Below are 26,992 nucleotides of genomic sequence, written 5' to 3'. Positions count from 1 at the left end.
TCGATTTACTCAGTGCACATCCTGTGCTCACTATATTGTTCATTCCAACCAACAAGTCCTGTAATTCTTTTCCACTTCCACTGCGGATTGCTGTGTCATCAGCGAATCTTATCACTGACATCCTTTCACTTTGAATTTTAATCCCACTCTTGAGCCTTCCTTCTATTTCCGTTATTGCTTCTTCGATGTATATGAGTAGATCGAACAGCAGGAGCGAATGACTCCATCACTGCCTTATATTCTTACTCCGTTCTTGGTCTTCCAGTCTTACTGTTCCCTCTTGGTTCTTGTACGTACTGTATATTACATTTCCTTCCCTACAGCTTATCCCTTTCTTTCCTCAGAATTGCGAATATCTTGCAGCATTTTACATTGACGAACGCTTTTTCCAGGTCCACAAATCGTATGAACATGTCTTGATTTTTCTTCAATCTTGTATCCATTATCAACAGCAACGTCAGAATGACTCCATCCCTGCCTCATATTCTTACTCCGTTCTTGGTCTTCCAGTCTTACTGTTCCCTCTTGGTTCTTGTACGTACTGTATATTACACGTCCTTCCCTACAGCTTATCCCTTTCTTTCCTCAGAATTGCGAATATCTTGCACCATTTAACATTGACGAACGCTTTTTCCAGGTCCACAAATCGTATGAACATGTCTTGATTTTTCTTCAATCTTGTACCCATTATCAACAGCAACGTCAGAACTGCCTCTCTGGTGCCATTACCTCTCGTAAAGCCAAACTAATCGTCATCTAACAGATACTCATTTTCTTTCCCATTCTTCTGTGTTCCGTTCTTGCCAACAACTTGGATGCATAACGTTTTAAGCTTATTGTGCCATAATTCTCTCGCTTGTCGCGTCTTGATATCCTCGGAATTGTGTGGATGATGTTTTTCCGAAAATCTGATGGTCTATCGCCAGTTTCATACAGTCTTCATCTTCACACATTCCAGACACCAACGTGAATAGTCGTGTTGTTGCAACTTCTCCCAATGACTTTATGTATTCCGACGCAATTTTATCTATCCCTTGAACCTCATTTGATCTTCAGTTGTCCAAAGCTGCTTTAAATTGTGATTCTAATACTGTATCCCTATCTCTTCCCTGTCGACTCCTGTTCCTTTTTCCATCACACCATCAGACAAGTCGTTCCGCTGAAAGAGGCCTTCAGTGTATTCTTTCCGCCCATCCGGTGTCTCATCTGCATTTGACAGCGGAGTTTCCATTGCACTCTTGATGTTACCGCTCTTGCTTTTGAATTCACCAACGATTGCTTTGACTTTTCCGTGTGCTGAATGAGTCCTCCTGACAGTCATTTCTTTTTCGGCTTCTTCCCATTTTTCATGCAACCATTTTGCCTTAGCTTCTCTGCACTTCCCATATATTTCGTTTTTAAGTGACTGTTATTTTTCTATTCCTGAATTTCCCTGAAAATTATTGTATTTCCTTCTTTTATCGATCAACTGACGTATTTCTTCTGTTACCCACTATATCCTCACGGTTGCCTTCCTTGTACCTATGTTGTTTTTTTTTTTCAACTTCTGTGACCGCACATTTTAGAGATGTCCAGTTCTCTTCAACTGCACTGCCTACAGAGCTATTCCTTATCGCAGTATCTATAGCTTCAGAGAACTTCAAGAGCACTTCTTCATTCCTTAGTACTGCCTATCCCACATCTTCATGTGTTATTCTCCCTGAGTAATGCCTTGAACTTTCAACAAATTGGTGCTTACTGATTATTTCGAAGACTCTACTTGAACTGTTCATAAACCGTTTTGCATCACCCACTCATGGCTAGCACAGTTTGTGTTTTCTCTTATCGGAAAATTATTCCTTAATACTCTTTATTACCGCAGGAAACCACTACGAGAGTCCACCTGTGTAAAGGAGATATAAATTAACCCACATTCTCAGTAGAGCATGGTTTGTCTACATTCGTGAAAGGCAAGAGAGGATAGTTCGACTATTGAACACTGTTTTGTCTGTCAACATGCCACAGAGGACATTTCAAACTCAGCTCGTACACGCAGTGTGAATTTTCTGTGGACTTTGCGAACGCTGCGCACTGGATTCGTGCTCACGGAGGAGTCATTCTAGCATGCAACCAGTATCATGAGGCCTATAAAACTGAAGGTGACCCGCGACCAACAGCATCATCAACAAATTATGGCTCGTAGAAAGCTCGAGGAAAATTCAACACAAACGCTTGCAGGGCAGTCAGTTTCAGGTACACTATGTGATCAAAAGTATCCAGACATCTGGCTGAAAACGACTTACAAGTTCGTGGCGACCGCCATCGGTAATTCTGGAATTCGATATAGTGTTGGCCCGCCCTTAGTCTTGCCAATAGCTTCCACACTCGCAGGCATACGTTCAATCAAGTGGTGGAAAGTTTCTTGGGGAATGGCAGCCCATTCTTCAGGGAGTGCCGCACCCAGGAGAGGTACCGATGTCGGTCGGTGAGAATGGGCTCGAAGTCAGCGTTCCAAACATCCCAAAGGTGTTCTACAGGATTCAGATCAGGACTCTGTGCAATCCAGTCCATTACAGGGATGTTATTGTAGTGTAACCACTCCGTCAAAGGCCGTACATTATTAACAGGCGTGTTGAAAGATGCAGCTGCCATCCCCGAATTGCTATTCACCAGCGGGAAGCAGGAAGGTGCTTAAGATATCAATGTAGGCCTGTGCTATTATAGTGCCACGCAAAACAACAAGGTGTGCAAGCTCCCTCCATGAAAAACGCGATCATACCATAACACCACAGCCTCCGAATTTTACTGTTGGCACTACACACGCTGGCAGATGGCGTTCACTGGTCATTCGCCATACCCATACCCTGCCATCGGATCGCCACGTTGTACACCGTGATTCGACATTCCACACAACATTTTTTCACTGTTCAATCGTACAACGTTTACGCTCTTTACACCAAGAGAGGCGTCGTGTGGCATTTACCGGTGTGATGTGTGGCTTATGAGCATAGCTCGACCATGAAATGAGAGTTTTCTCACCTCTCGCTTAACTGTCATAGTACTTGCAGTGGAATTACTGTGTGATTGTCTGGACAGATGTCTGCCTGTTACACATTACGGCCCTCTTCAACTGTCGGCAGTCTCCGTCAGTCAACAGACGAGGTCGGCGTGTACGCTTTTGTGCTGTACGTGTTCCTTGTACAGACGTATGACACAAGGACACCCAATCAGGTGACCATGTTCGAAGTCCGTGAGTTCCGGGGAGTTCCCCATTCTGCTCTCTCACGATGTCCAATGACTACTGAGGTCGCTGATACGTAGTACCTGGCAACACAATGCAACTAATATGAAAAAAACGTATGTTTTTGAGGGTGTCCGGATACTTTTGATCACATACTGTCTGTTATTGTCCACAACATAGTGCTTTTCAAATGCAGTTTTAGGGCAGGATGCATTGACATGCTGACAAAACAATCATCTACGAGCTATTCCTTTACTGTACACCTCTGCATTTGGCATCCAATAATGAGACCGCACCCTAACCACGAAAAACATCGTCATACCAAAACACGGCATTCTCTGTACTTCGCTGCCGGCGCTACACATGTAGGCCGGTAGCGTTCTTCAGGCATCAAGCAAATCCAAACCCTTCCATAGTATTGCCACGAAGTATAGCATAATTCGTTTCTCCAAATGACATGTTTCCAGTCATCCACTGCCCAGTGGCGTTGCTCTTTACTCCGACTCAAGAGTCGCATATCATTTATAACAGAAATGGGTGGCTTACGAAGAGCTGCTCGATCATTGTGCCCTGTACTTTTTAACTCGGAGCGCATAGTCATTGTGCTAGCTAGATTGCTGCTACCACTTTGGAACTCATGAGTGATGCCGTCTGCTGATTTCATTCGATTGTTTACAACCATCCTCCGGAATGTCCGTCTGTAGCCTACATTAAGTGTGTCTGCTCTTGGTCTAGTTGCTGTTGTTCCTTTGCGTTCCTACGTCACAATCACATCACCAACGGGGCACATAAATGGCTTTAGGAGAGTTGAAACGTCCCTGACTGATTTGATACTCTGGTGATATCTAGTGCCTAGTCCAGGTTCGAAGCTGTTGAATTCTCCTGACCAATCCATTCCGCAGTTTCTGCTCCTCTACTGACACCACAACACTCCCCGACTCCTTTTGTGCTGGCAGTCCGCCTTTCCTGCCATCTAATGGTCAAATCCGCGTCAGATAGTTTTCCTCTAATGATGTATGCACCCACTATCACCAGCCGTCTTTAACTTTTTCCAATGGATTAATATGAAGAATGTTTGCTCCGCATTGCTTCCTCTAACCTTATTATTATTGTTATTGTTTTTATAATTATTATTATTAGCAGCAGCCGACGATTAACTATCTGCATCACAGTGGGCAATTTTACTCACCTTGCCCACAAGAGAGTACTCTAATGCATTGAACGAAAACAAGTTCGATCAAGTATATGATATTGAGTCAGAGATTTCGTAAACGCGACATCATGGAGCAATCTCGAATAAAATAGGAGGAATCACAGTTTTTTCCAGGCAACAAGGGAAGTTTGTGTGATGGCAGCGCTATAGACTGTATTAATGCCGCTGACAGCACTCTGCACCCTCGGCAAGAGATTCTGTGGTTGGACGGACTGGCAGTTAGCGAGTGGATAGGGAAGTGTACGGACGCGTTATTCTTGGAGGAGACTTTGTGTTGGTGGAACATGCATTTAAAGTGAGACGCAAGGAAATGCATGGTAATGGATGTGTGGTTGATAATGTTTGGGTAGTGGAACTGGATGCCACATGAATAAGGTAAAGTTTTCTAAATAAATTGTTTTCTCTTCAACAAAATCTTTATTTTGCTAACCCTCCTAGTAGTTAGAGTCTATAGTACTGTAGTTAGAATCTTTTAATTTGGTTGGCCGTTGTTGCTACTTGCTGTAGTTCGTGTTATGAAGATTTTCTGTGAGGTAAGTGACTTATAAAAAAGAATGAGGTTTCCACTATGGGGATTCGTGATTGAAATGAGTTTAGGCAATTAACAGAGTTGGAGGAAGTTTCATATTTCTTGGGTTTGTATTATTGTTAGGATTTCTTGCAATTTAGTGCCATTCTTTTATGTTAATTATTGGTAGTCATGTTGTCAATGTGTAGCAGTCAGATTCCGTTGCGCTTGTGTATTTTGCTTATAAATGAAAAGGTTAAGTTTGAGCTGTGTTTGTCAGGGAAAATTCTATAGGTCAGTGTTTAAAAAAATGATAATTGGAGAGTTAGTTTCAAATGTATATTCCGTCACGTTAAAGATGTTCTTAGGGACAGAGTGCCAGCAAATTCCAAAACTCTATTCGTTGGCAGTAATTTAGCCATGAAAATGACTGTTGATCTCCGTGGCTTTAGACTGAATTACTTGAAAATATATAACTAACCACTTACTATATAATTTTGGGTAGTCATCCATCATCATTTGGCACAACACATTTATATCTCCGTGAATACTACGTTTTTGTCTTCTGAATTCTGAACGCGGTAGCTGCCATATTCAGAATAACAACTCCTTTAGCTACTACTTTTCCGAGTTGTATTTGTTTGTTTGATTCGTAGTTAAGTTCACTTACTTTTATTCTGTAACTCGTAGCTACCTGCTTCGCATTTATACGCATAACAGACACACTTTCAGATTTACAGGCGTACTGATAGTGCAGCATTCACCACGTGGGCGACTTACATTCGATTACGTCGGAAAATACATCAAGTCACGAGAACAATTTTCGAAGACGTTCAGAAATTATTTCTCAAGTCTGCTGCATTTCGAGGCTTAGCATTACTTGAATCAATGTATCAGTGAAATATGAATGGTGCCATATTCCTTGCATGATGTTCATTGTGTGTCCTGCAATGAATAGAGCAAAATTATGATAAGTGAAGCACAGAAAAACATTATAAGTCTTGATTAATGATACAGGAATGACAATAAAATAATTAGCTTATTATAAGATAGGTTTTAAATGGCTATCTAACTGAGGGAGAAATGACGAGCTAACACTGGCCAAATGATGGATAAATTTCCATGAATGTTTTCCGTTTGTGTGCAGGCTCTTGTTCGCGATGTCAAGTAGTCTGAGAAAGTTGAGCGACAAGTCTTGAGACGTAGAACATGTGATGTGGTGGGTCGAGATTCGAATTGTCATCTGCCTCACCTGATTTAAGTTTTGCTTGGCTTCAGGAAGTGAGCTCAGTTGAGTGTACAAAAGTTTTGCTCAGCTAGGTAATCCACTCCCCATTCGAAGGTCTTCCTTTTTCTTTTCTTTTTATAAAAATTTTCTACACTTGCCGGCCTCGAGGGACCTCACTGTCAACTAATTAGTAATTTGAAAATAAATGCACATACAACTTGGTTGTATAAGAGAAACTGAGTGTGAACACTACATAAAGTAATGCAATAGAAGAGTAAGTGAAACCAACCTTGCAACGCGCACTGGTACAGCAGAGAATCCTCGTTGTTATTGTAGTAGAACGGATGCAGATGGTGCTGAAACAGGATGATGTAGGTGTTAGATGTGGGTATGTGTTAAGACATTCTACGAGCAGATTGTGAAAGAAAACGTATGTCATTATACGACCATTACAGTTCACTTTAAATTAGTTATGTCATGCGCTTAGTCGACCTCACGCTTGCTCAGTAGACCTCTTCTGTAGAGTTCTATTCTTCATATCATATACCTTTTCCGGTTATACTGGGTGATTCAGCTGCCTCTACCTCTGGGTTTTATGCAACCCACAACGCATTCAAATAGTATGTGCTAGATTTCATATTCTCTCACTCGTCACACGTAAACTATTGGGCCTACAGAAAAACGGTGAGTACCTTTTAAAAGGATATTTAATGTAGCTAAATTCTGTACTGAGATACGTTTTCGCTGGAGACCACGGTTTTCGAGTTATTAAAGAAAGCGCCTTTAAAGGTCACTTTTGTCCGTTTTCCTTGAATAATTCGAAAACTACAGCCTCTAGCGATAACGAAAACTGCATTAAATTTCCTACAAGAACGTTTCTGTTTATATTTTTTATGTAGGGCTAACAGTTCGCTCATAGCGAGCGATAGAGTATGAAAATCTCTCACATGGTATTTGAGGACGTTGCGGGTTGCATAAAACCCAGCAGTAAGGCAACTGAACACACTGTACATATCCGATACCAAACAGTGTGCCATTGCGTGATCTGACAAGTCGACCGACTGCCACAGTGATTACCTCCTGTCGTTAGGTCACTGGGTTCATCCCAGCCACCAGGGGCATTTGGGAAGTCCGTGCAAAAATAAAAACTACTTACTTGTTTGGGGTAAACCTGTATTATTTTTCGACATAGTCTCCTTTTAGACTTATACACTTTGTCCAACGCTGTTCTAATTTGTTGACCCTTCCGCATAATAGGAATTGTCCAAGTCTGCAAAATAACTATTAGTTTCTGCAATCACCTCCTCGTTTGAATAAAATCTTTGTACCGCCAGTCATTTCTTCAAATTTTGGAACAAACAGTAGTCCGAGGGAGCCAAGCCTGGAGAATATGGGGACTGTGAAACGAGTTGGAATTCCATTTCCATTACTTTTGCTACCACAACTGTTGAGGTGTGTGCTGGTTCAGTGTTGTGATGGAAAAGAGCTTTTTTGCGCTCCAATCGCCGGCGTTTTTCTTGCAGCTCGGTTTTCAAACGTTCCAATAACGATGAATAATACGCACATGTAATAGCTTTACCCTTTTCCAGATAGTCGATGACGATTATCGCTTGCGAATCCAAAAAGACAGTCGCCATAACCTTTCCGGCTGAAGGACTAGTCTTCGCCTTTTTTGGTGTATATTCTCCCTTGGTAACCCATTGCTTACATTGTTGTTTGGTCTCAGGAGTATAGTAATATATCCATGTTTCATCCACAGTGACGAAAGGATTCTGCGGATTCTTCCTGAACAGCTGCAAACCATCCTTGCGACACTTCACACGTTTCCGTTTTTGGTCAAGCGTGTGCAGTCGCGGAACCCATCTTGCGGATAGCTGTCTCATGTCCAAATGTTTAAGGAAAACATTATGTACCTGTTCATTCGAGATGCCCACAGCACTAGCAATCTCACGCACCTTAACGCTTCTCTGATCCATCTTCATATCATGGATTTTATTAAAGATTTATGGATTTGTAGCCTCCACAGGGCGACCAGAACGTTCAGCATCACTTCTGCCCATATGGCCACGCCGAAATTTTTGAAACCACTTATAAACTGTTCTAATCGAAGGTGAAGAGTCACCGTAATGTTTACCAAGCTTCCCAAGCTTCTCTTTAGTCTCCTGCGGCGTTTTGCCTTTCATAAAGTAATGTTTAACCACCACACGAAATTCATCTTCGCCCATTTTTTGACAATCATTCGACTTCCTTGATTCACGCGAGTGCCAAACACAAAGAAATAGACCAATATGGCTGAAACGTGGTATGAGTTCTTTCCAAAGATACTACTAACTAAACATGGCCTCGATACGCGCCCGTGTTGCCATCTCTCGGACTTTGCACGGACTTTTCAAACGCCCCTCGTACTTTAATACTTCATACTTCTTGTATTTCATTGTTCAGCTAGACTGTTTTTGACACAGGGAAGCGACTAGTGCTTGTGAATTGCTGGGTGCCAGAGCACACGAGGGCAGTGAGTCGGGCAGTACAGCTACAGACGCCCCCGCCTGCTGGGTACTCACTCCGTATCCCACGCCGTGCGTCGTCTCCCCCGCTGCGCCGCCTCCGCCGTAGCCAAACGCAGCGCGCAGGCGGTCCGCCTCCTCCTCGTCGACGCCCAACTTCGGTTCCGCCGTTCTCCTGTAACATACATCACGTACTGTTAGCAAAGGTGGCAGCAGGCGAGAGATGAAGTAGCAGTTGCCAGCTGTAGCGCACAATTCCCACAGCCACCGTCTGCATTATCAACCCGAGTTGCATTATCTAGAAGGAGGGTATTCTGAGTGTGTCCACACGGAACGAGTTGTTGGACTGCTTATAGCCTGACTGAAATTACGAAGGCGTTCCGAGAAACAGTGCTTCCGAATTTTTTTTCTTTTGTGAGAGCGTTACAGTGAACATGATTACCCGGAAAAATTATCCGAACATATTCTGAATAACTATAGCAATTATGCATGACTTTGTTAATAGAATATTTCTCTTTCTTGTTACACACAAATTTCAGTTTCCCTTTTCACTTGATTGCATAAAATATTCGACTATGTATATACCGGGTGATCAAAAGGTCAGTATAAATTGGAAAACTTAATAAACCACGGAATAATGTAGATAGAGAGGTAAATATTGACACACATGCTTGGAATGACATGGGGTTCTATTAGGACGAAAAAAAAAACAAAGATCATAAAATGTCCGAGAGATGGCGTTTTACAGCAAAACGTCAGTGACTGCGCATGACAATCGTGTATACAAGGAGCTGTAATGAGAGAGAGAATCAGATGCGCCAGCAGTCGCAGCACGTTGACGTTACCTGAAAAGGCGCTTTTAGTGAAGCTGTATTATCAGAATGGGGAATGTGCTAGTTCAGCGTTACGATCCTATCGCCATAGGAAGGGGATTCGAACGGGTAAAGGTCCGTTGACAAGTGGAGCTCTGGCGAGAATGATTTCGAAGTTCGAAGCCACGGGTTGCTTAGACGATAGACTCGTAGCACAAGGCGTAATGCTGCTGAGACAGTTCAGGAAGAAATGGTAACGGGTTCGTCTATGCACGGGGAAGTCAGCGCTCGTGCAGTCGCACGTTGCACCGGCATTCCATACACTACTGTTTGGTTGGCACTGAGGCGTACCCTGCGATGCTATCTGTACAGAATCCATCGGCACCATGACCATGAACTGTTACCTGGCGATTTAGTGAAGCGGAGGGCATTTGCGGTGTGGGCGTTTCAAAAGACGGTGGAAGATGACGATTGGTTGAGTAACGTGTTGCGGACCGACGAAGCTCATTTCACGCTCCGAGGGTCTGTCAACACCCACAACTACAGAATTTGGGCTACCGAAAAATCCTAGAACTGTCGTGGAAACTCCATTGCACGACGAAAGAGTCACGGTATGGGTTGGATTTACCACATCTACCGTTATCGGGTCTTTTTTCTTCGAGAAAAGGCGTGATTCTGGTTTTGTAATTGCTACCGTGACGAGTGAGAGGTACGTCGATATGTTACAGAATCGCATCATCCCCAGCGTGGCTGATAAACACCTGCTGGAACGTACGATGTTTATGCAGGATGGCGCTCCACCCCATATTGCTAGACGCGTGAAAGATCTCTTGCGCGCATCGTTTGGTGATCATCGTGTGCTCAGCCGCCACTTTCGTCATGCTTGGCCTCCCAGGACCCCAGACCTCAGTCCGTGCGATTATTGGCTTTGGGGTTACCTGAAGTCGCAAGTGTATCGTGATCGATCGACATCTCTGGGGATGCTGAAAGACAACATTCGACGCCAATGCCTCACCATAACTCCGGACATGCTTTACTGTGCGGTTCACAACATTATTCCTCGACTACAACTATTGTTGGGGAATGAAGGTGGCCATATTGAGTATTTCCTGAAAAGAACATCATATTGCTTTGTCTTACTTTGTTATGCTAATTATTGCTATTCTGACCAGTTGAAGCGCCATCTGTCGGACATTTTTTGAACTTCTGCATTTTGTTTTGTTCTAATGAAACCCCATGTCATTCCAAGCAAGTGTGTCACTTTGTACCTCTCTATCTACATTATTCCGTGATTCATTCAGTTTTCAAATTTATACTGTCTTTTTGATCACCCGGTATGTTTCCAAGCACTGTAATACAAAGTTTTCTAAAATTTAACTACTTACTGGCGAGGTCTCTTCATGTAACACACAACTTATGGAGTTAAACAGTGTCCTAGGTTTAACGTGTCAATATACACTATGCGATCAAGAGTATCCGAACCTCTCCAAAAACATACGTTTTCATATTTGTAGTATTGTGCTGCCACCTACTGACAGGTACTCCATGTCAACGACCTCAGTAGTTATTAGATATCCTGAGAGAGCAGATTGGGGCACTCCGCGGAACTCACGGACTTCGAACGTGGTCAGGTGATTGGGTGTCATTTGTGCCATACCTCTGTAACCGAGATTTCCACACTCCTAAACATCCCCAGCTCCTCTCTTTCCAATGTGATAGAGAAGTGGGGACGTGAAGGGACACGTATAGCACAAATGCGTACAGGCTGACTTCGACTGACAAGAGACCGCTGACAGTTGAAAAGGATCCTAACGTGTATTAGGCAGACATCCATCCAGGCCATAACACAGGAATTCCGAATTGCATCAAGATCCACTGCAAGTACTATGACAGGCGGGAGGTGAGAAAACTTGGATTTCATCGTCGAACGGCTGCTCTAAGACATACATCTCACTGGAAAATGCCAAACGACGCCTCGCTTGGTGTAAGGAGCGTAAACACTGAGTGAGTGAACAGTGGAAAAACATTGTGTGGAGTGACAAACCGGTACGCAATGTGGCTATCCGATGGTAGGGTGTGGGTATTGCGAATTCCCGGAGACCGTCATCTGCCAGCGTGTGTAGTGCCAATAGTAAAATTCGGAGGCGGTGGTGTTGTGGTGTGGTCATGTTTTTCATGGAGGTGGCTTGCACCCCTTGTTGTTTTGCGTAGCACTATCAGAGCACAGACCTACATTGATGTCTTAAGCACCTTCTTGCTTCCCGCTATTGAAGAGCAATTCGGGGATGGCGACTGCATCTCTCAACACGATCGAGCGGCTGTTCATAATGCACGGCCTTTGGCGGAGTACTTACACGACAATAACAGCCCTGTAATGGACTGGCCTGGACAGAGTCCTGACCTGAATCTTTGGGATGTTTTCGAACGCCAACTTCGTGCCTGGCCTCACCGACCGACATCGATGTCTCTCCTCAGTGCAGCGCTCCGTGAAGAATGGACTGCCATTCCCCATGAATCTTCCAGCACTTGATTGAACGTATGCCTGAAAGAGTGGAAGCTGTCATCAAGGCTAAGGGTGAGCCAACACCATATTGAATTCCAGCATTACCGATGGAGGGCTCCACGAACTTGTATGTCTTTTTCAGCCAGGTGTCCGAATACTTTTGACACATAGTGTAAAATTAGATGATATTTCTGTCATTCTGTCCAACTTTCTGCGATAGAAAGCGAAATAATTTGTATAGGATTGTGCTGAAAAGTAATGTCACATTTTTTTATGTGGAAACCCTTAACGCTTTTAAATAAAACAAGAGTTGTTAATATTCTGCATCTTTATTCTTGATGTCTGCACATTTATTTCTCAGCATGGTCACTCTGGTGAGGAACACATTTCTACAAAGGAGAGGCCAGTTGGTTGATGCCGTCACTGTAGAAAGTTTTACTTTTTTGGCGGAACCCCAACCTCACTTCTGCTTGCACTGCCTCATCAGTATAAAAGTGAGGTCCTCTAAGGAGTTCTTTATGGTTTGGAAACAACTAAAAATCGGATGGAGTCAAGTCAAGAGTGTAGGGAGAATGGACGATCACAGTGAACCCAAGGCATCGCATTGTTGCTGATGTTGCAGCGCTCCTGGGTGGTGTAGAATTGTCATACTGAGGAAGAGAGTGCCCCATATGTGGACAAACTCTTCGATTTCGAAACACTATAACAGCACTCTGTATCTCACGCATCCACATAGTTACGTTACACACCACCATCTACATTCTACAATTCGGAGCTCTCTAGCGGCAGGGCGCTGCAATAATGTCGATGTGAAGAATAAAAATGTAGAATGTTCATAAAGTTTGTTTCAATTTCAAATTTATAAGTTTTTACATAAAAACTTCAGAATCACTACTTTTCAAAAAATCCTCGTAGTTTGAACCTGACGTTTAAAGTCGAGAGTTTCGGCCTCGTCGCGCCAAGTACTATCTGCAGGCAGCAGTCCGCTCCAAGTGGCGGTAGAAAATCTACTACAAAAATGACGCAACATATCTGAAATTCATCTAAGGCGTTGACCTTTATTGTGTATTAAACATTGCAAAAATTTGCACTTAATTTCAAACAAGGTCAGACTGCTGTAAATTATATTGAAACTTTTGAAGTTTCCCGTTCGGGAGACAGCTTCAACTTACCTAGTCCCATATTGAAAATTACTTAAGCCAATGAATGTTTTTTCGTTTATTTCCAAAAGCCTCACTCATGAACTAATCTTTCCAATGTTGCATATTGCATTGTTTTTTATGTGTGTACGCTAAGTAAGATGGAGTTTATTTGAAATGTTGTGAATATTCAAGCACGAAATTTAAAGTTCTAATCTCCTACAAAAGTAACATAAAAACTCTATATTCCACGTGTGGTATAGCTCTCTGTAATGATTGATATTCCACGTGTGGTAGAGTTCTCCGTTGTGACTCCCTTACGCTCCGCTTGTGACTACTTTTATATCACATTGTGAGCCACACGAAACTAAATGTTACACGAATGTCCTACTGCAACAGTTTACTGATAACTGAGGGGCTCCATGCTTTACGCAGTAGAAGTGGTAATACAGAACCGACAGCGACGTGCTCTCATTGGTGTATTGAAGGCAGGAGTAGTGCGGGTTGCTAGCTGTCAAACCTTAAAGGGGATAGACTAGGGTGACACTCGATTTTACAGCCGATGTATTTTTTTAATCAAATAACAAACATTTTACAAAACTGACTTAGGCCTTTATTGTACACCCCTAATATTTTGTCATATATTTTTAATAAAAAACTTGAACCCAGAGGAGACTACACAACATCGACGAAAAGCTTTCGCCGATTGAGAAGGTGACAAAATTTAAAAACTGCCTTGACACTGATGGTATTGTCTATCGTAGACCGTAGGGACCATTTTTTTTTGTAAAAGTGGGGACATTTGAAATAAAAGTCTGCTTTTTAGACAAAAAAGTCGCTATAAAAAGAGCACCAAAAAATCTAAATTAAAATAAATCGCAAAAATCGTACGTAATGCTGTACAATAAACGCCACGTCACAAGTTACAAAAACGTATAATGTAATTGCAAGTATATTTCATGAAATATATCTCCCGCCAACATTAAAAATGTTGTTTTGAGAAAACAAGCGCTTAAAGCTTCAACTTCCTTTTTTTAATATTGAAACTGAACAAACATTGAACGTGCAGATGGCGTTGTTTTCGCTAATGTCGAAACACTATCAGTTTAACGAAGTTATATCGATTAACTGGCTTCCGCCTTCCAATCGAAACGTTTCTTGCACGATTGGGATTATTCTTCGATTTTTCTATCCGTATAAACGCGTTTGTCATTTTCAAGCGCTAACGTTTTACTTCGTTTAAAAAACATCCGAAATGACAAGTTAAGGAGATGTGAGACAAGCACGTGCTTTCAGACTGTTTACCATAAACGAATCATGTTAAGAAGCAAAATACTGTTGAGAATACTATTTTAGTTGATACTAATGCCTTCTGTGATACATCCCAAACTAACGAGACACCTGTTCCTTCGGTAATTGTTGTAGTATTACACCGGTTGCATAAGAGCGCTCGAATGCGCCATTCCACCATGCAATAAATCGCCGTTTTAAGATATTTTAACATTTATGGCACACTTTACACGAATGAATCTTCAAAACGTACCCTCTAAGGAACACTTTCAGCCAATAAAAAATCAGGCTCCAAAGAAATTTCTATCGTGGTCTACACCCTTAAATCAGACTATAGTACTGACACACGTTAGCCAGAGGTCAGCTAATCGTCGTTACTTCTGCTACTCGTCTTGTCATCTCCCTGTCATAGATAGCGCTTCTATCGAGTGGCTCTATGAATCGAAAGTGATTTATTCGATCCGGGATTTCATTTTCAATAATTATAAATCTGTTGACACTGCAGGTCAAAAGAAACATTACATCATCCTTTTAACAGCATAGAAATTGCAATATAGTACCTGTCATCTATGACCGTGTTGTATTACAGTTGCCTCGGCGTCATATTTGGATAGCGCAATTTTGTCACACACGGTGTACCTTAACCACGGCGGCACACAAGCATTTTAAAAACTTAGCCGTTTCGGAAATCCTCCCACCTTTAGCCCAAAAGCCAATGATCATGTCCTTTTCGACGTCAGATAAATTGGACCGTTTCCGCATTACGAGAACGACTGCACTGTTGTCCGCGTGTCTTTGACTTTATTGCACGTCATACATACTTGGTTGTCACATTGATGTAACTGGACCGTGTATTTTGCTTTATGGATCAAACTATTAACAGAATCAAAAGTCAATTAAAATAGCAGAAACAATTTTCCCGCTTGTATGAAAATTATTTAAGCTGAAACACATCGGTTGCCAAGAACTACAAGATAGATGCAAATACACTAAGATGGGGAACAGCTGAATTCATAACATGTTATTGCAGAAGAAAGGAAGAGTGAATAGGTGCACATTACCAAGAATTCAGAGTTACTAGACAGAACACTTGATTTAGAGAACTGATGATGATATCGATTCAGGTGAGAAGACCAGTGCAAGAAGCAATTGAGACTGTGGGAATCCTACAAAAGGCAATAATTAGTATAAATCCTTACGAAGATAATGAAGATCAATGGTGCCAAGGTGTGTCGAATTAGATTTAGGGTTCCTCAACGACGACACTGCACATTTAGAAGGTCTACGTACGGCTCTACGGTTATGGATATAGTGTTTCGTTCTTTGTGTGTCCCTGCAGTGACACGAGGGATTATTAGCAGCGAAAATATTGTTATTGTACCTCATGTAGGGGAAGTCTTCCGGGGGTTCAAGTTCATAAGCAGGAAAGATTTCTTAATTACGTTTGGCTTCGTTAGGAAACACAGATATTGTGTTCCAAGTACGCTGTGTCGCTGTTCGTTAAATCGTTGACGCTGAAAGAAAGAAGAAAAGCTGAGGTTAATGTCCACATCCGACGGACGAATTACCATCGAGTTCTCTCACATCACGAGACACTTAAGAGACTTCAGAGCTTAACACAGTACACTGAGCAGGATCACTACACTTGTGTCTCCCCCCTATCCTCATCCCAGTGGGCCGAGTATTCGTGTCAACTGATTATCTCCAGATCATTTGCCCCCATATTTCCATGTTTCATCAATACTCTTTTACGATACAGTTAGAAATGTCCTTGTGTTACGACGGAGTTGTAGATAAGAGTTTAACCTCCGTCAACGTCAATAGCACAAGCGAAAGAATACAAATTTGGATCGAATAAGGAAAGCACACAGGCAATCAATATTTGGTAAACCAAAGGAAACATAAATCAGGGTGCTCGCATACTAGAGCAGTGTTATCCGTTCTGTCTTTGTGCTGAGAGACGAAATCTCGGCCACCCCAGTTACTCCTGTAGTGTAGGCAACCTTTCTAGCTTGCAGGTAACCAGGTCTCTTCGGATAGAGCTTCTTACGGAGCTTCGTAAAAGAGAAAAGGAGCAGGACCTGCAGTTACCGGCAGAGAAAATAAAATGCCGTGTTACAGAAATAGTGAATCTCTAACGATTCGAGTCTGCCAACTAGATAGCCCGAATGCTGTAAAAATAGACGACTGCGAAAGAAAGATCCACAAAACAAACGATTTACGTGACAATAATTTGAAGCCATTACAAAGAAGCAAGTTGTAGGTTAGCGAGGCAGGTCTGTAGAAATATTTAGTAACTTGTAGCACGTTTTCATCAATTATTTTTGTATCTTTATATGAGGAACTTTTCAAACTTGGTACTGAAAAATACCACAACAGTATATTTGTTAAAACACGTTGTAATGATTCCAGTTCGGTTGCTGTTTTGCACATATTCACTTTATTTAATGAAGTACACTTCACTAGTTGCGGCCTTACAGGCTACTCTCAGCTAGTTGACTTTTAACTATGAAAGTGCGCAGATACAATGTTTAAGAACGTGTTAATAGTTTCCATAATGACTATTTCTGTATTCAGTAAATATTCTGTTGAAACTCTGAGGCTTGCATGTGTATGTGCTCGATTTCACAACAGTGATGTCCGCTGTTAAATAACCGGGTATATTACGACATGTTGCCTGCAAAATCCTGATCTAACCCAACCTCTACTATGCGAATGTTGCATGAATCTCCAACCGACCAAAGTTCTACAGGTCTCCCCAAATCCTCGAAAGCCATGAATTCCGTACCGCTTTGCGCATCGGGTTACCTTCCCCTGCATTGGTCCTCTACTATCTTGTCAAATTCCTACCCCTCCTCACCCACATCGAACACCTCCGCATCTCTTATACTGTCCGGAAACTCGATTTCAATAACCCCGTTGGTTTCCATCTAATCACCGACCAGCTGCAGCACCTTCACAAACAAATCCCTCCACCCCTACCCCCAAACACACCCCATATCCTATCTCAACGCATCTTCATCAAACTCCCTCTCCTGCCAGCTTTAACTCTTTCCCACCTATTCCACTCAGCATCAGCGCCCCTCTCCTTCTTCCTCTCCATGCATGCGTATCCCTATCCTCTTATAACCACTGCCCTCCCCACCCACCATACTATTCCTCACCCTCTTTTTTTCTCCGTACCCGCCTCACCTCCGATCAATCGTCTCCATACTTTCCCTACCTAACAGCCCCTATCTCTTTACCCAAACCCTCAACTCTATGTAACGTAGTCTATTCTCCAACAATAGTTCTCAGCCAATGCAGGTCCTTCAGATCTTGAGTAAAACTGCAGTGCTTCTGTGCTTTCTATCAGAAGAATTTCAACTTTCTGCAGTGTGTTTTTAAAACGTATATTTTCATTTTTTGGCTGTCCGGCTTTGATTTTCAATTTAAAATAAAAAACAGCCCCAAATTTTGTTACTCGTTCTGTATTTTTTAATTCGTTTGGCTAAAGAGCAGAATATTGTACCCCTGACTGGCGCCCCTCTCCTCGTCCATGTGTGGGGAGGGTGATGAAATAACGAAAAAAATATAAAAAAGACATGTTGACAACTTCAGCACTTGAGAATGGCCTCTAAGCCTAAATCTGGCCAAATGTGCGTCAGAAAATAAAATCAGTACCTATAAACAACAGCCGATGCGGAACCTTTCCCATATCTTTCGAGAAAATATTGTGATCACTGATCACCGCCTTGGTGAACGCCGTTCTTGTGGTGTTGTGGTTACGTGACGTGGTAAGATAGGTGGAGCAGAGACGAATGGGCAATCATTCTAGCGGCGATACGGGCGGAAAATATAAGAAATAGCTGACACGATCAACTTCAAAAAAGGATATATTGTTCTGGGCCGACGTCTGAGAACAAGAATCTTGGGAACGGCGAAGATGGTAGGCTATTCATGTGCTGCTGTCATGAGCATCGATGAAATGTGATTAACGGACGGTGAAGCCACCAGCAGCAGACAAGGTGTGATATGTCCGCCCCTCTTCACAGAACGTGGATGTCAGAGACTGTTCCGCTCCGTAAAGAGGATATAGGCCGCTGTCTGTACCAGATGTGACGACAGAGTACAATGCTTGTGCTACCACAAGTGTTCCGGGGCACACCACTCAGCGCACATTGTTGAACATGGGGTTCCACAGCAGACGACCCCTATGTGTTTCCATGTTCTTCCAACGATATCGTCAGCTTAGATTGCCGTGGACACAAGATAAACGAGAGTGGACCATGAATCAGTGTCAGCGGAAACGCGTCTCCTGGTTGGATGAATCGCGCTTATTGTTACATCTGGTCGATGGCCGTGTCAACATACGTTGTCATCCAGACGAACAGCTGCACGAGGAAGAGAGTAAAGTATTGTATCTAGTGGCAAATCACAAGTCCGGAAATCGACCATGATCTGGTTTGGGAACCATTTGGCGTTCACCTAACATGACATATGGAAACTATAGCTGACCTGAATTTGTCGAACGGTAATTCGAAAATCATTCCTGCTATCTGTAAATTACAAATTTCGGTGAGTGGGACCCTTTCACCTCTTATACCTCAGTTAATAATTGTTTCAGTATTTTTCCACTTTTTATTGTAATAAAATGACGCTTGTGTAGTATAATAAAGCGTATTTTAATTAAGAGAGTTATCTTCTATGAATCGTGTGAGTGTACTAATAAATTAACTATCGTTTCCATTTACTGATATTTTACAGTGAATATGATTTATGTCCATGACACAGTATTTTTGAAAAGATCTTCATTGTACTTCAGACATCCTGCTTTTGCTCAGTTATTTTCGTACTCCACTTACATGTAACAAATTCCGAGCTTTTATAGTTCCTTGGCCTGTTTTTCTTGGTATCTATATCTCGTCAAGGATTCGAGTAAATGTCCTCTACGTAATAATAAAGGAATTCACAAGTGCAAAGTCTACTCACTTTACAGTGTGCGTGAAAGAAGCCATCCGACAAAAATGAGACACAGTTTACGAACCCTTATAACGACTAAATTGTCTGTAAGCTTTTTCATCACATCTGGGGATTTAATTTGTAACGCACCGCCAGAAAAAAGTGCTACATTCTCAAGGACAAGTGATGTGACTTATAGTTCATCATTGTAAGAGTACATGATAGCAAAACCGCATGGAAGCCCCCCCCCCCCTCACTCCGCCACCACTTCGCTGCAACGCAAGAGTGTATTCTAACATTTATATTATCATAAAGGAGTCGAATGGCCAATCATCTTGCGCCTTTTGTTGTAATTCGACAATGGTTTTTTCAGGCCATGGATAAATAGTAAGTTCCCGCTTTATCATGTCCTATTGGGGTTCAATTGGCGACAGACCAGATAATCTTGGTTGCCTCAGCAGTTGTTTTACACCACTAAAGGCACTTTTGTCGCAGCAATCCTTTGTGGGACTGCAGTGTCCTGCTTAAAAAAGTCGCATCACCTTCCTGTCGAATACATAGCAGTAACACCTGGAATAACATCCACTAATTGCTTTAGCCGGCAGGAGCGCCAAATGTTACCTCGAATTGTAACTGATGGCCTCCCACATCACGAAGCCTGTGGTGCGAGCTATTTTTCGAAAGAGAACACACTCCGGAACAGGTCTATGCCACACACATGTACGCTCATCACTCATAAACAGACAGAATATTCTCTCACCACTGAAGACAAGAAGTGCCAGTCCACTCGCCAGTTAACTGTTTCACTAAACCATAGTAGTCATGCTTGGCTGTGTCGTGATGTCAATGGCAGCCTGGTCAGAGGCGCTTGTTCTCTTAATCCTGTTGCAAGCAGATGCTTTCCAATGGTCCCTGATGACACAGCACGCTCAACATTTGCCCGGTTTTCATCACTGGATGATGTTCGGTCTGCTACCGCTGCTCACATATTGCGACGATCTGGATGTGCGTCTGTTCTATATCTAGTCTAAAGGTGGCGAGTGTTTCACAGACCACTGTTGAAAGTAAAGACACAGATACATTATGCCCAACATGTGCATCAGTCCGTCGATTCGTCCATCCACCTTCCCGCACGCCCACAATGCGACCTGTTTAAAATACCTGAAGCTGTTCAACAGAAGGTCGTACTCGCCGACAGGGCACGTTTGTACCCTTTGATACACTCTGCACCTCCAAATTGAGCACAGTTACGGCCTGCAGTGTCAAAACGGAAGGTATACGACAACCGTGAAAAATGAATCACTAACGGTGCTGCCTCTCAGCATGCACGTATTGAACCCAAGTGCCACGGAACGTAGTTCTAGAGAGAGCTGCTTTTTTTTTCGGCAGTGTATTTATAGCTGGTTACATCCGTTATGAATCATGGATACACTATATGCGTTAGAACGCAATGAGCAAGCTGAAGTGTTAAGCCCTGAGCTACCTCCGTGCATCGTCGTACTCCAAGAGTGAAGGCTAGTGTATGACTGTTGTATAGTTTGCTGAAGGAAAATAATCGAGAACCTTGGTGCTGCTGTTGTTAGTCGGAAAGTGATTCTTGCACACAAGCTGGGTACTCACTCTGCAGATTCGGGGGCAGCCGTAGGCGGCTGAGAGGCGGGGGGCGACGAGGAAGCGGAGCCGGAGGCGGAGGAGGCGGAGGCCGCTGAGTCCTGCGGCTCCTCGGGGGCGGCGTTGCTGGGGGCGGACGAGCCCGCCTCCTGGCTAGCGGCGCCTGCCACCTGCAAACAGTCACCGCATTACCCTCTGAAATACATCTTCACGGAAATCTTTCCTTTTCATTCTGTTGCTCGGACTCTTCGAAAAGTGACACTCCTCCAGTTTCAGATACTTCTGCCATCCCCACGTAAGAATACTTTTCAGAAGGAATAAGTTTGTTTAAAGCAAAAGAGATAAAGGAGTATTTAACACCCATTTGCGTAATTATTTTTGCTATGTACGCTATGTCACTAGAGGTATTACTTATTATTTACTCATTCTCATACTGTCTTGACGTTCATTGCAGCACGGCGCCACATTCTCCAGGCTAAATTAGACTTAGGTTAATTAGACATTAGCGAAAGCTTATTTTGAGGCTTCTCCATTCGTGTCTGTAGTCAACTCTTATTTAAGTAGACTTGTGCCACACCTTTCCATTCTTAATGTATCATCATCCGTGATTATGAGGAAGAGGTGGAATTACGGCCGTAGCAGCACACGATTTTGTTACCTCCTGTAGGGCCAAACCATGGTATAGTGTAGTGGGTACTGCTGTCCAAGTCACACAAATGGGAACGTAGTTAGACCTTTAACGGCGCAAGTGGCTCTATATTACACACAATATTTTCAAAACTACAATTATAAAATTATTTGCAGCAACACCTCGAAGTGAGTGCAACAAAACAAAATTAATTACAATTGCTATAAAACCGCCACCAAGTATAGATAAGAAAGTAAACCCCATCTACGCGTCACTACTCTATTTCTAACTTACACAAAATTTAACGTTTGATAGTTGTTCCAGAGAGCCCTCGAGTCCAGCCAGTCGTGCCAACTAAGCAACTACATTTGACTGTATCTAGTCTCATCGGTACCCACTCTCTGTTATGTGTCTCAGGAGTAGTCAAGTCGTCTTCAGACCGTGCGGGTTACGCTGTTCTGTTTATAACACTAAATGCTACAAGCTGCATATGACAAAGATATACAAAATAATCAAATACTTATTGATAGTAGTCGGGTATGAACTAATCTATGTCACCGACAAGAGGACAAGCAGGGAAGTTACAGAGCTCTGGTTTTAGAAATGCTTGTCCAGTGGCGACTATACCTCTTGCTGTCTTAGAAAATTGCATAGGCAGGAGTATCTTAGCAACCGATTCACTCCAATTTTGTTACTTTATAACAGTCTCCATTCTCAGAGACAATTCTTTGGATCAGCCATTTCTTAATGGGGAGCTCCACTAAGACCAGCTAGATGATGATCGATTGTTATACATATTTTTAGTAGTTGCCCACACAGCCATCACCTCTTTGGATATACTTATCCACAGTGTATTTGCTTAGCGCCTTGTCTATTTTCAAGAACTCATACTCGTAAACTCTACGTATCAAGGGGCGTTCAATAAGTAATGCGACACTTCTTTTCTGAAGTCAGGTTACTTTTATTCAAGATTCCAATACACCGTAATATTCCCCCTCTTCCGGCTATGAAACCTTATTTTTAAATGTAATCTCCGTTTGATGCGACGGCCTTAAGCCACCTTACTGGGAGCGCCTGTATGCCCACATGGTACCACTCTACTGGTCGATGTCGGAGACACGTCTTGCTGCACCAATAACCTCCCTATCATCCACGTATTGCTTCCCGCAGAGAGCACCTTTCATTGGGCTAAACATATGAAGTCGGAAAGTGCGAGATTCGGCCTGTAGGGTGGATGAGGGACAGGTTTGCACTACCTTGTTATGATGACAGACACCTCGCCCAACTCAACGTGCTTATTTTCACTGTCAATTCTCAATAGACATTCTAAAAGAGCCTGTGAATATCTTCGATGTTCTGTTTTTCCGCCAAAAGAAATTCAATGACGACCACGAACTGGAACTTCATGGAATTGTAGAGTCTGAAACGGGAATATTCCACGATGTCCCACAGCAACTTCCTCATTTTTTTAACGGAAACTGGCCGAGGAAAAAATGTGTTGCATTACTTGTTGAACACCCCTCGTAGTTGGAGATGTATATCCACAAAACAGTTTTGTATCACCCCACGGACTTTGTGGCGATACTGCTGTTATTATTTGGTGCTTAATGGAAGCCATTTCATAACCGGAACGTTATGTAACAAATTCTCTTCAAAAAATTAATTTATTTGTATTATGCTTTAGCTTTGTTTCCTCAATAATCTGAAGAAATTCCATGTGTTGGCAGTTACCATATGTGTTGTGTTATTAGCTCCCTTTTGCTTTGTCTCCATGGTGAATTTTTTTTATCGTCGAATTTCGGCACCCATCGGCATACCAAAGTTTCGGGTGCACGATATGTGCACCAAATTTTAATAACAATTAAAATAAAGGAAATATTTTCAAAGTTCAGCTCTTCTTGAATACCTAAATTATGTATTGCTGATACTGTTTCAAACAGACATTACTGCACTCCCTGTTATGGATTTTTTTATTATACATCTAAAGTAGTTGGGTTCATAACTTGAAGACAAAGAGTATTTCGTCTACTTAGCGAAATGTGCTGTCTCTCAGAATACAGTAAAAGTATGAAATTGTGGATCTTTATTGATAGAAATAACTTACTTTAACCTTATTGATAAGGTTTCAGTAAACCATGAAACCTACGCACCGTTTACGTGGCAGTCGTTGAACATCGAAGTAATCAATAGCTGTCAGTCTGCCGGTAGCTGCAGTGTTCAGTTTGTCACTTCCGAAGATTTGGTACTATGTTTAAAGGATAGAAAGCAGCATGAAGACAACAGTGATTGAGTATGCAGAAAAGTACTTCAGTGAGTTCACAGCCTGGAAGATTGAAACAGAGTAGGTGCAGCATTAAACTCGTAATTGGGTAGTGATTTGCGGACGGAATACGAACCACTCATCTGCATAGCGTTGTCCTGGTAATAGCACCCTAGAGCGCTGACTTTCCAGGACATCGACCTGCAAACTGCTCATTGTTCTTTTGTGCCAGATACGTGACACAGGGGATACTATGGAGCGACAAGTAAACCAGCGCCGGTATCTCACGGAAAATAAGTGAAGCATGTCTCACAGCGAGCGAAATTATCCCAGACGCTTGAAACACTTAGCAGTCCATATGTCTCAGATGAAATATAAGAATAATGTTAATAGTGTTTAAATTATTCTTTGATTGCTTATGTGTGTACTTATTCGCAAGACTGAATAATTGTAATTTTTACCTCCGTAAGTGTTTCATTGTGAGATAAGTAGTGAAATCAAACGTCTGTACATAGTCTCCGTGGTATTTTTGAGTACTCGGCATTATCTGAACCGGGGTAGTCATCAGTGTTAGGACTAATGGACTGTTTACGTCATTAAGCAGTGCCCTTGGGAAGAGTGGCATCTATCTGGTATCGTAATAAAAATATTTCTCTTCCAGTGAGCCAGACGAGTTTTACGATAACGACATTGCTGCATCACAAGCTGAAAATCACAGCACTAAGTAGCAAAAAGCGCTTTTAGTAGACAGATGTACTTTTTGCTACGGTCATTATTACTGTAACAGGACTAACAAACATTTGAAATGGCAATTCCTTTCTCAGTAGATGGATTTAAAGACGTTACAAACAAATGGTTCCGTATGCGGTTCGAGATACCGTGTTGGTATCCAGACGTAATTTATCTCTGAATTCAATGTAGATCCCTAAATATCTTACAATACAAGTTCATCCTTCGATGTATGCGAGTTAAAAGATATGCAGATGAGACTGAAGGGAATGACAAATTTCGTACCATTTTTGCAAGTGAACCAACACACTTGAATCTGTCGCTACTGTTCTGTGACCGCAAATGATAATTCGGAAGAACATAAAACTAACCAATTCATACTGGAAATGATTACACGATAAATATTTCGCTTAGAAAAAAACACACTGGTTGCAAAGCGTATGAAATGTTTCGGTAGTGGAAAAAGCAGACACCGTAGTTCCTCTGAGCTCAGCTAGGAGCGCTACTTGTGATATGCTTTTCTTTTTACTGAGACCGGTATATTTTAATCCCCTCTGACGTTTATATAACAGATTCACCACTTACTTCGTATTGTAAAATCGTATATAATTTCTTTATTTTCTTTCTTCTAAATTTTGTAGTCTTTCGTGACTTTGTGTATGTGAATGTGTGACGAAAAATTGTTAGGTAAATTAATACTGTCATTGTGAACTTCAATATTATTCTCAGTGTACCTGTGTATATTGTTATGAGTTAGGTTGGAGCATAAGTTCTTAGCGTTCTCCCATAAGTTTAATAAATACGACAGATACACATTACCGGCACTTTAGTCAGGAATCATATTTTCTCCTTCACTATTTACAACAATCTGCCAAAGCAGGTAACTTTTAGATTCCGTGACTGTAGAAACGATCTGCCGAAGAACTCTTCGAGCCGTATTCGGAGCTCATTTTCATCAGGAAAGGAAGTTCCTGGAATGTTGTTCGATAAAGAGCAAGAAAGTTGAAAATCTAAGGGCACAAAATCAAGTGAATAAGGTGGGTGTGGGATGACTTCCCTACCCGACTCCTGTATGATGTTTGTCAGTCGGGCAGAATGCGGCCGGGCGTTACCATGGAATAGCATCACTTCACGCAGTCTTCCTGGTCGTTGATCTTGGACAGCGTCTGCAAGACGTCTCAGGTGTTAACAATAAATGTCATCAGTGACGGTTACACCTCGGGGAAGCAATTCGTAGCTCACCACACCGTCGCTGCTCCATGAGATGCATAAAATTATGTTTTGTGGGTGCGCATAGGTCTTTGTACTGGGAGTTGCTTTCTACCCCTTACGTTAGTATGAAGATACTATTTCTCATCAACAGAAACTATACGAGATAGAATTGTTTGTTGTTGTTCATGAGGCAAGTGATGACGAGCAAGCATAGTAGCTCATATGGCCACACGCTAATTTCTGTGATTCTGGCTTAGAGCCTGCGGTACTCATAAACTCGATTTTTGAAAGTTTCACAACGAATGCAAATGAAGCACGGTGGTTGAATGATCACAGGTTATCACATTTGCCAGTTTTCTAGCACAATGACGTGTATCATTGCGGATTAATGCGTTTAAACGAACTTCATCAAACCCCAAATATCTTCGTGGACGTAGAGTGTCGCTAATGTCAAAATGATCCATCTTAAAACAAGAAAACCATTTTCTTGCCGTGCTCCGTCTAGGGGCATACTCTACGCAAATGTTTCTGTCTGCCTCCGCTGCTGGTATCCCTCTATCAAATTCAAAAAGAAGAATATCTCGGAAATTTTCCGAGTTCTCCACTTTGCACTCCATTTTCTGGCATCCACAGTTCCATTCAATATCCCAATATGCCAAAATCACACTATGTAAACCCAAATAGCAACAGACAACTAATAATAAAAATTACAATCTATAAATAAACCCATAGCGAAAATAACACGAATTTATGCACGAACTTAATATTTGTGTAAGCTTCGGCTCAGTAGGGAAATAATACCTGTGTGGAAGATCTGTGAACCCAGGAAACAGAATAAAATTGATGTGTGAGTAATTCAAGGAGGGACTCAGCAGTATTCAGGATGGCGGTTGTAATAAGTCGAATTGCTGGTAGAAAAGGCAGGCATATTTTGTAACGTGAGGTATTACGGAACAGCACTGGTCGGAAAGTGACGTTTGGAAGAAGACAATGTACAGCCTGGAAGAAGAGCAGTGAGTTCAAGTGAGTGGAAGTGTTAAATCAATCGGTCGCAAGCGCTGTGCAGGTCAGTGAAAAATTTCATCAAATTGTGGAGAAAGGAATAATTTTGACAGTGGCGGAAGGAGGGGAGGTTTGGAAGAAATCAGAAACAATAACTGTGAGAGGAAGAACGTTGTTGTTTTGCGAGGAAAG

The 26,992-nt window shown here is 42.2% G+C and overlaps 1 protein-coding gene across 1 annotated transcript in view; it reads right to left on the bottom strand.

The window, feature by feature from the left end:
• Positions 1-26,992, bottom strand: part of LOC126267274 (uncharacterized transmembrane protein DDB_G0289901-like) — a 154,307-nt gene that overhangs the window by 51,320 nt on the left and 75,995 nt on the right. The window contains exons 2-4 of the mRNA XM_049972342.1: positions 20,979-21,139; positions 8,731-8,848; positions 6,459-6,525 (exon numbers count right to left, since the gene is read on the bottom strand). Of these exons, the coding sequence (XP_049828299.1) occupies positions 6,459-6,525; positions 8,731-8,848; positions 20,979-21,139 (346 nt within the window). The remainder of the gene's footprint in view (positions 1-6,458; positions 6,526-8,730; positions 8,849-20,978; positions 21,140-26,992) is intronic.

Source organism: Schistocerca gregaria, chromosome 4 (assembly GCF_023897955.1).
Source record: "Schistocerca gregaria isolate iqSchGreg1 chromosome 4, iqSchGreg1.2, whole genome shotgun sequence".
NCBI classification, from domain to species: domain Eukaryota; kingdom Metazoa; phylum Arthropoda; class Insecta; order Orthoptera; family Acrididae; genus Schistocerca; species Schistocerca gregaria.
The sequence above is the reverse complement of the archived record's forward strand: the minus strand, read 5'-3'. Positions and strand labels throughout refer to the sequence as shown.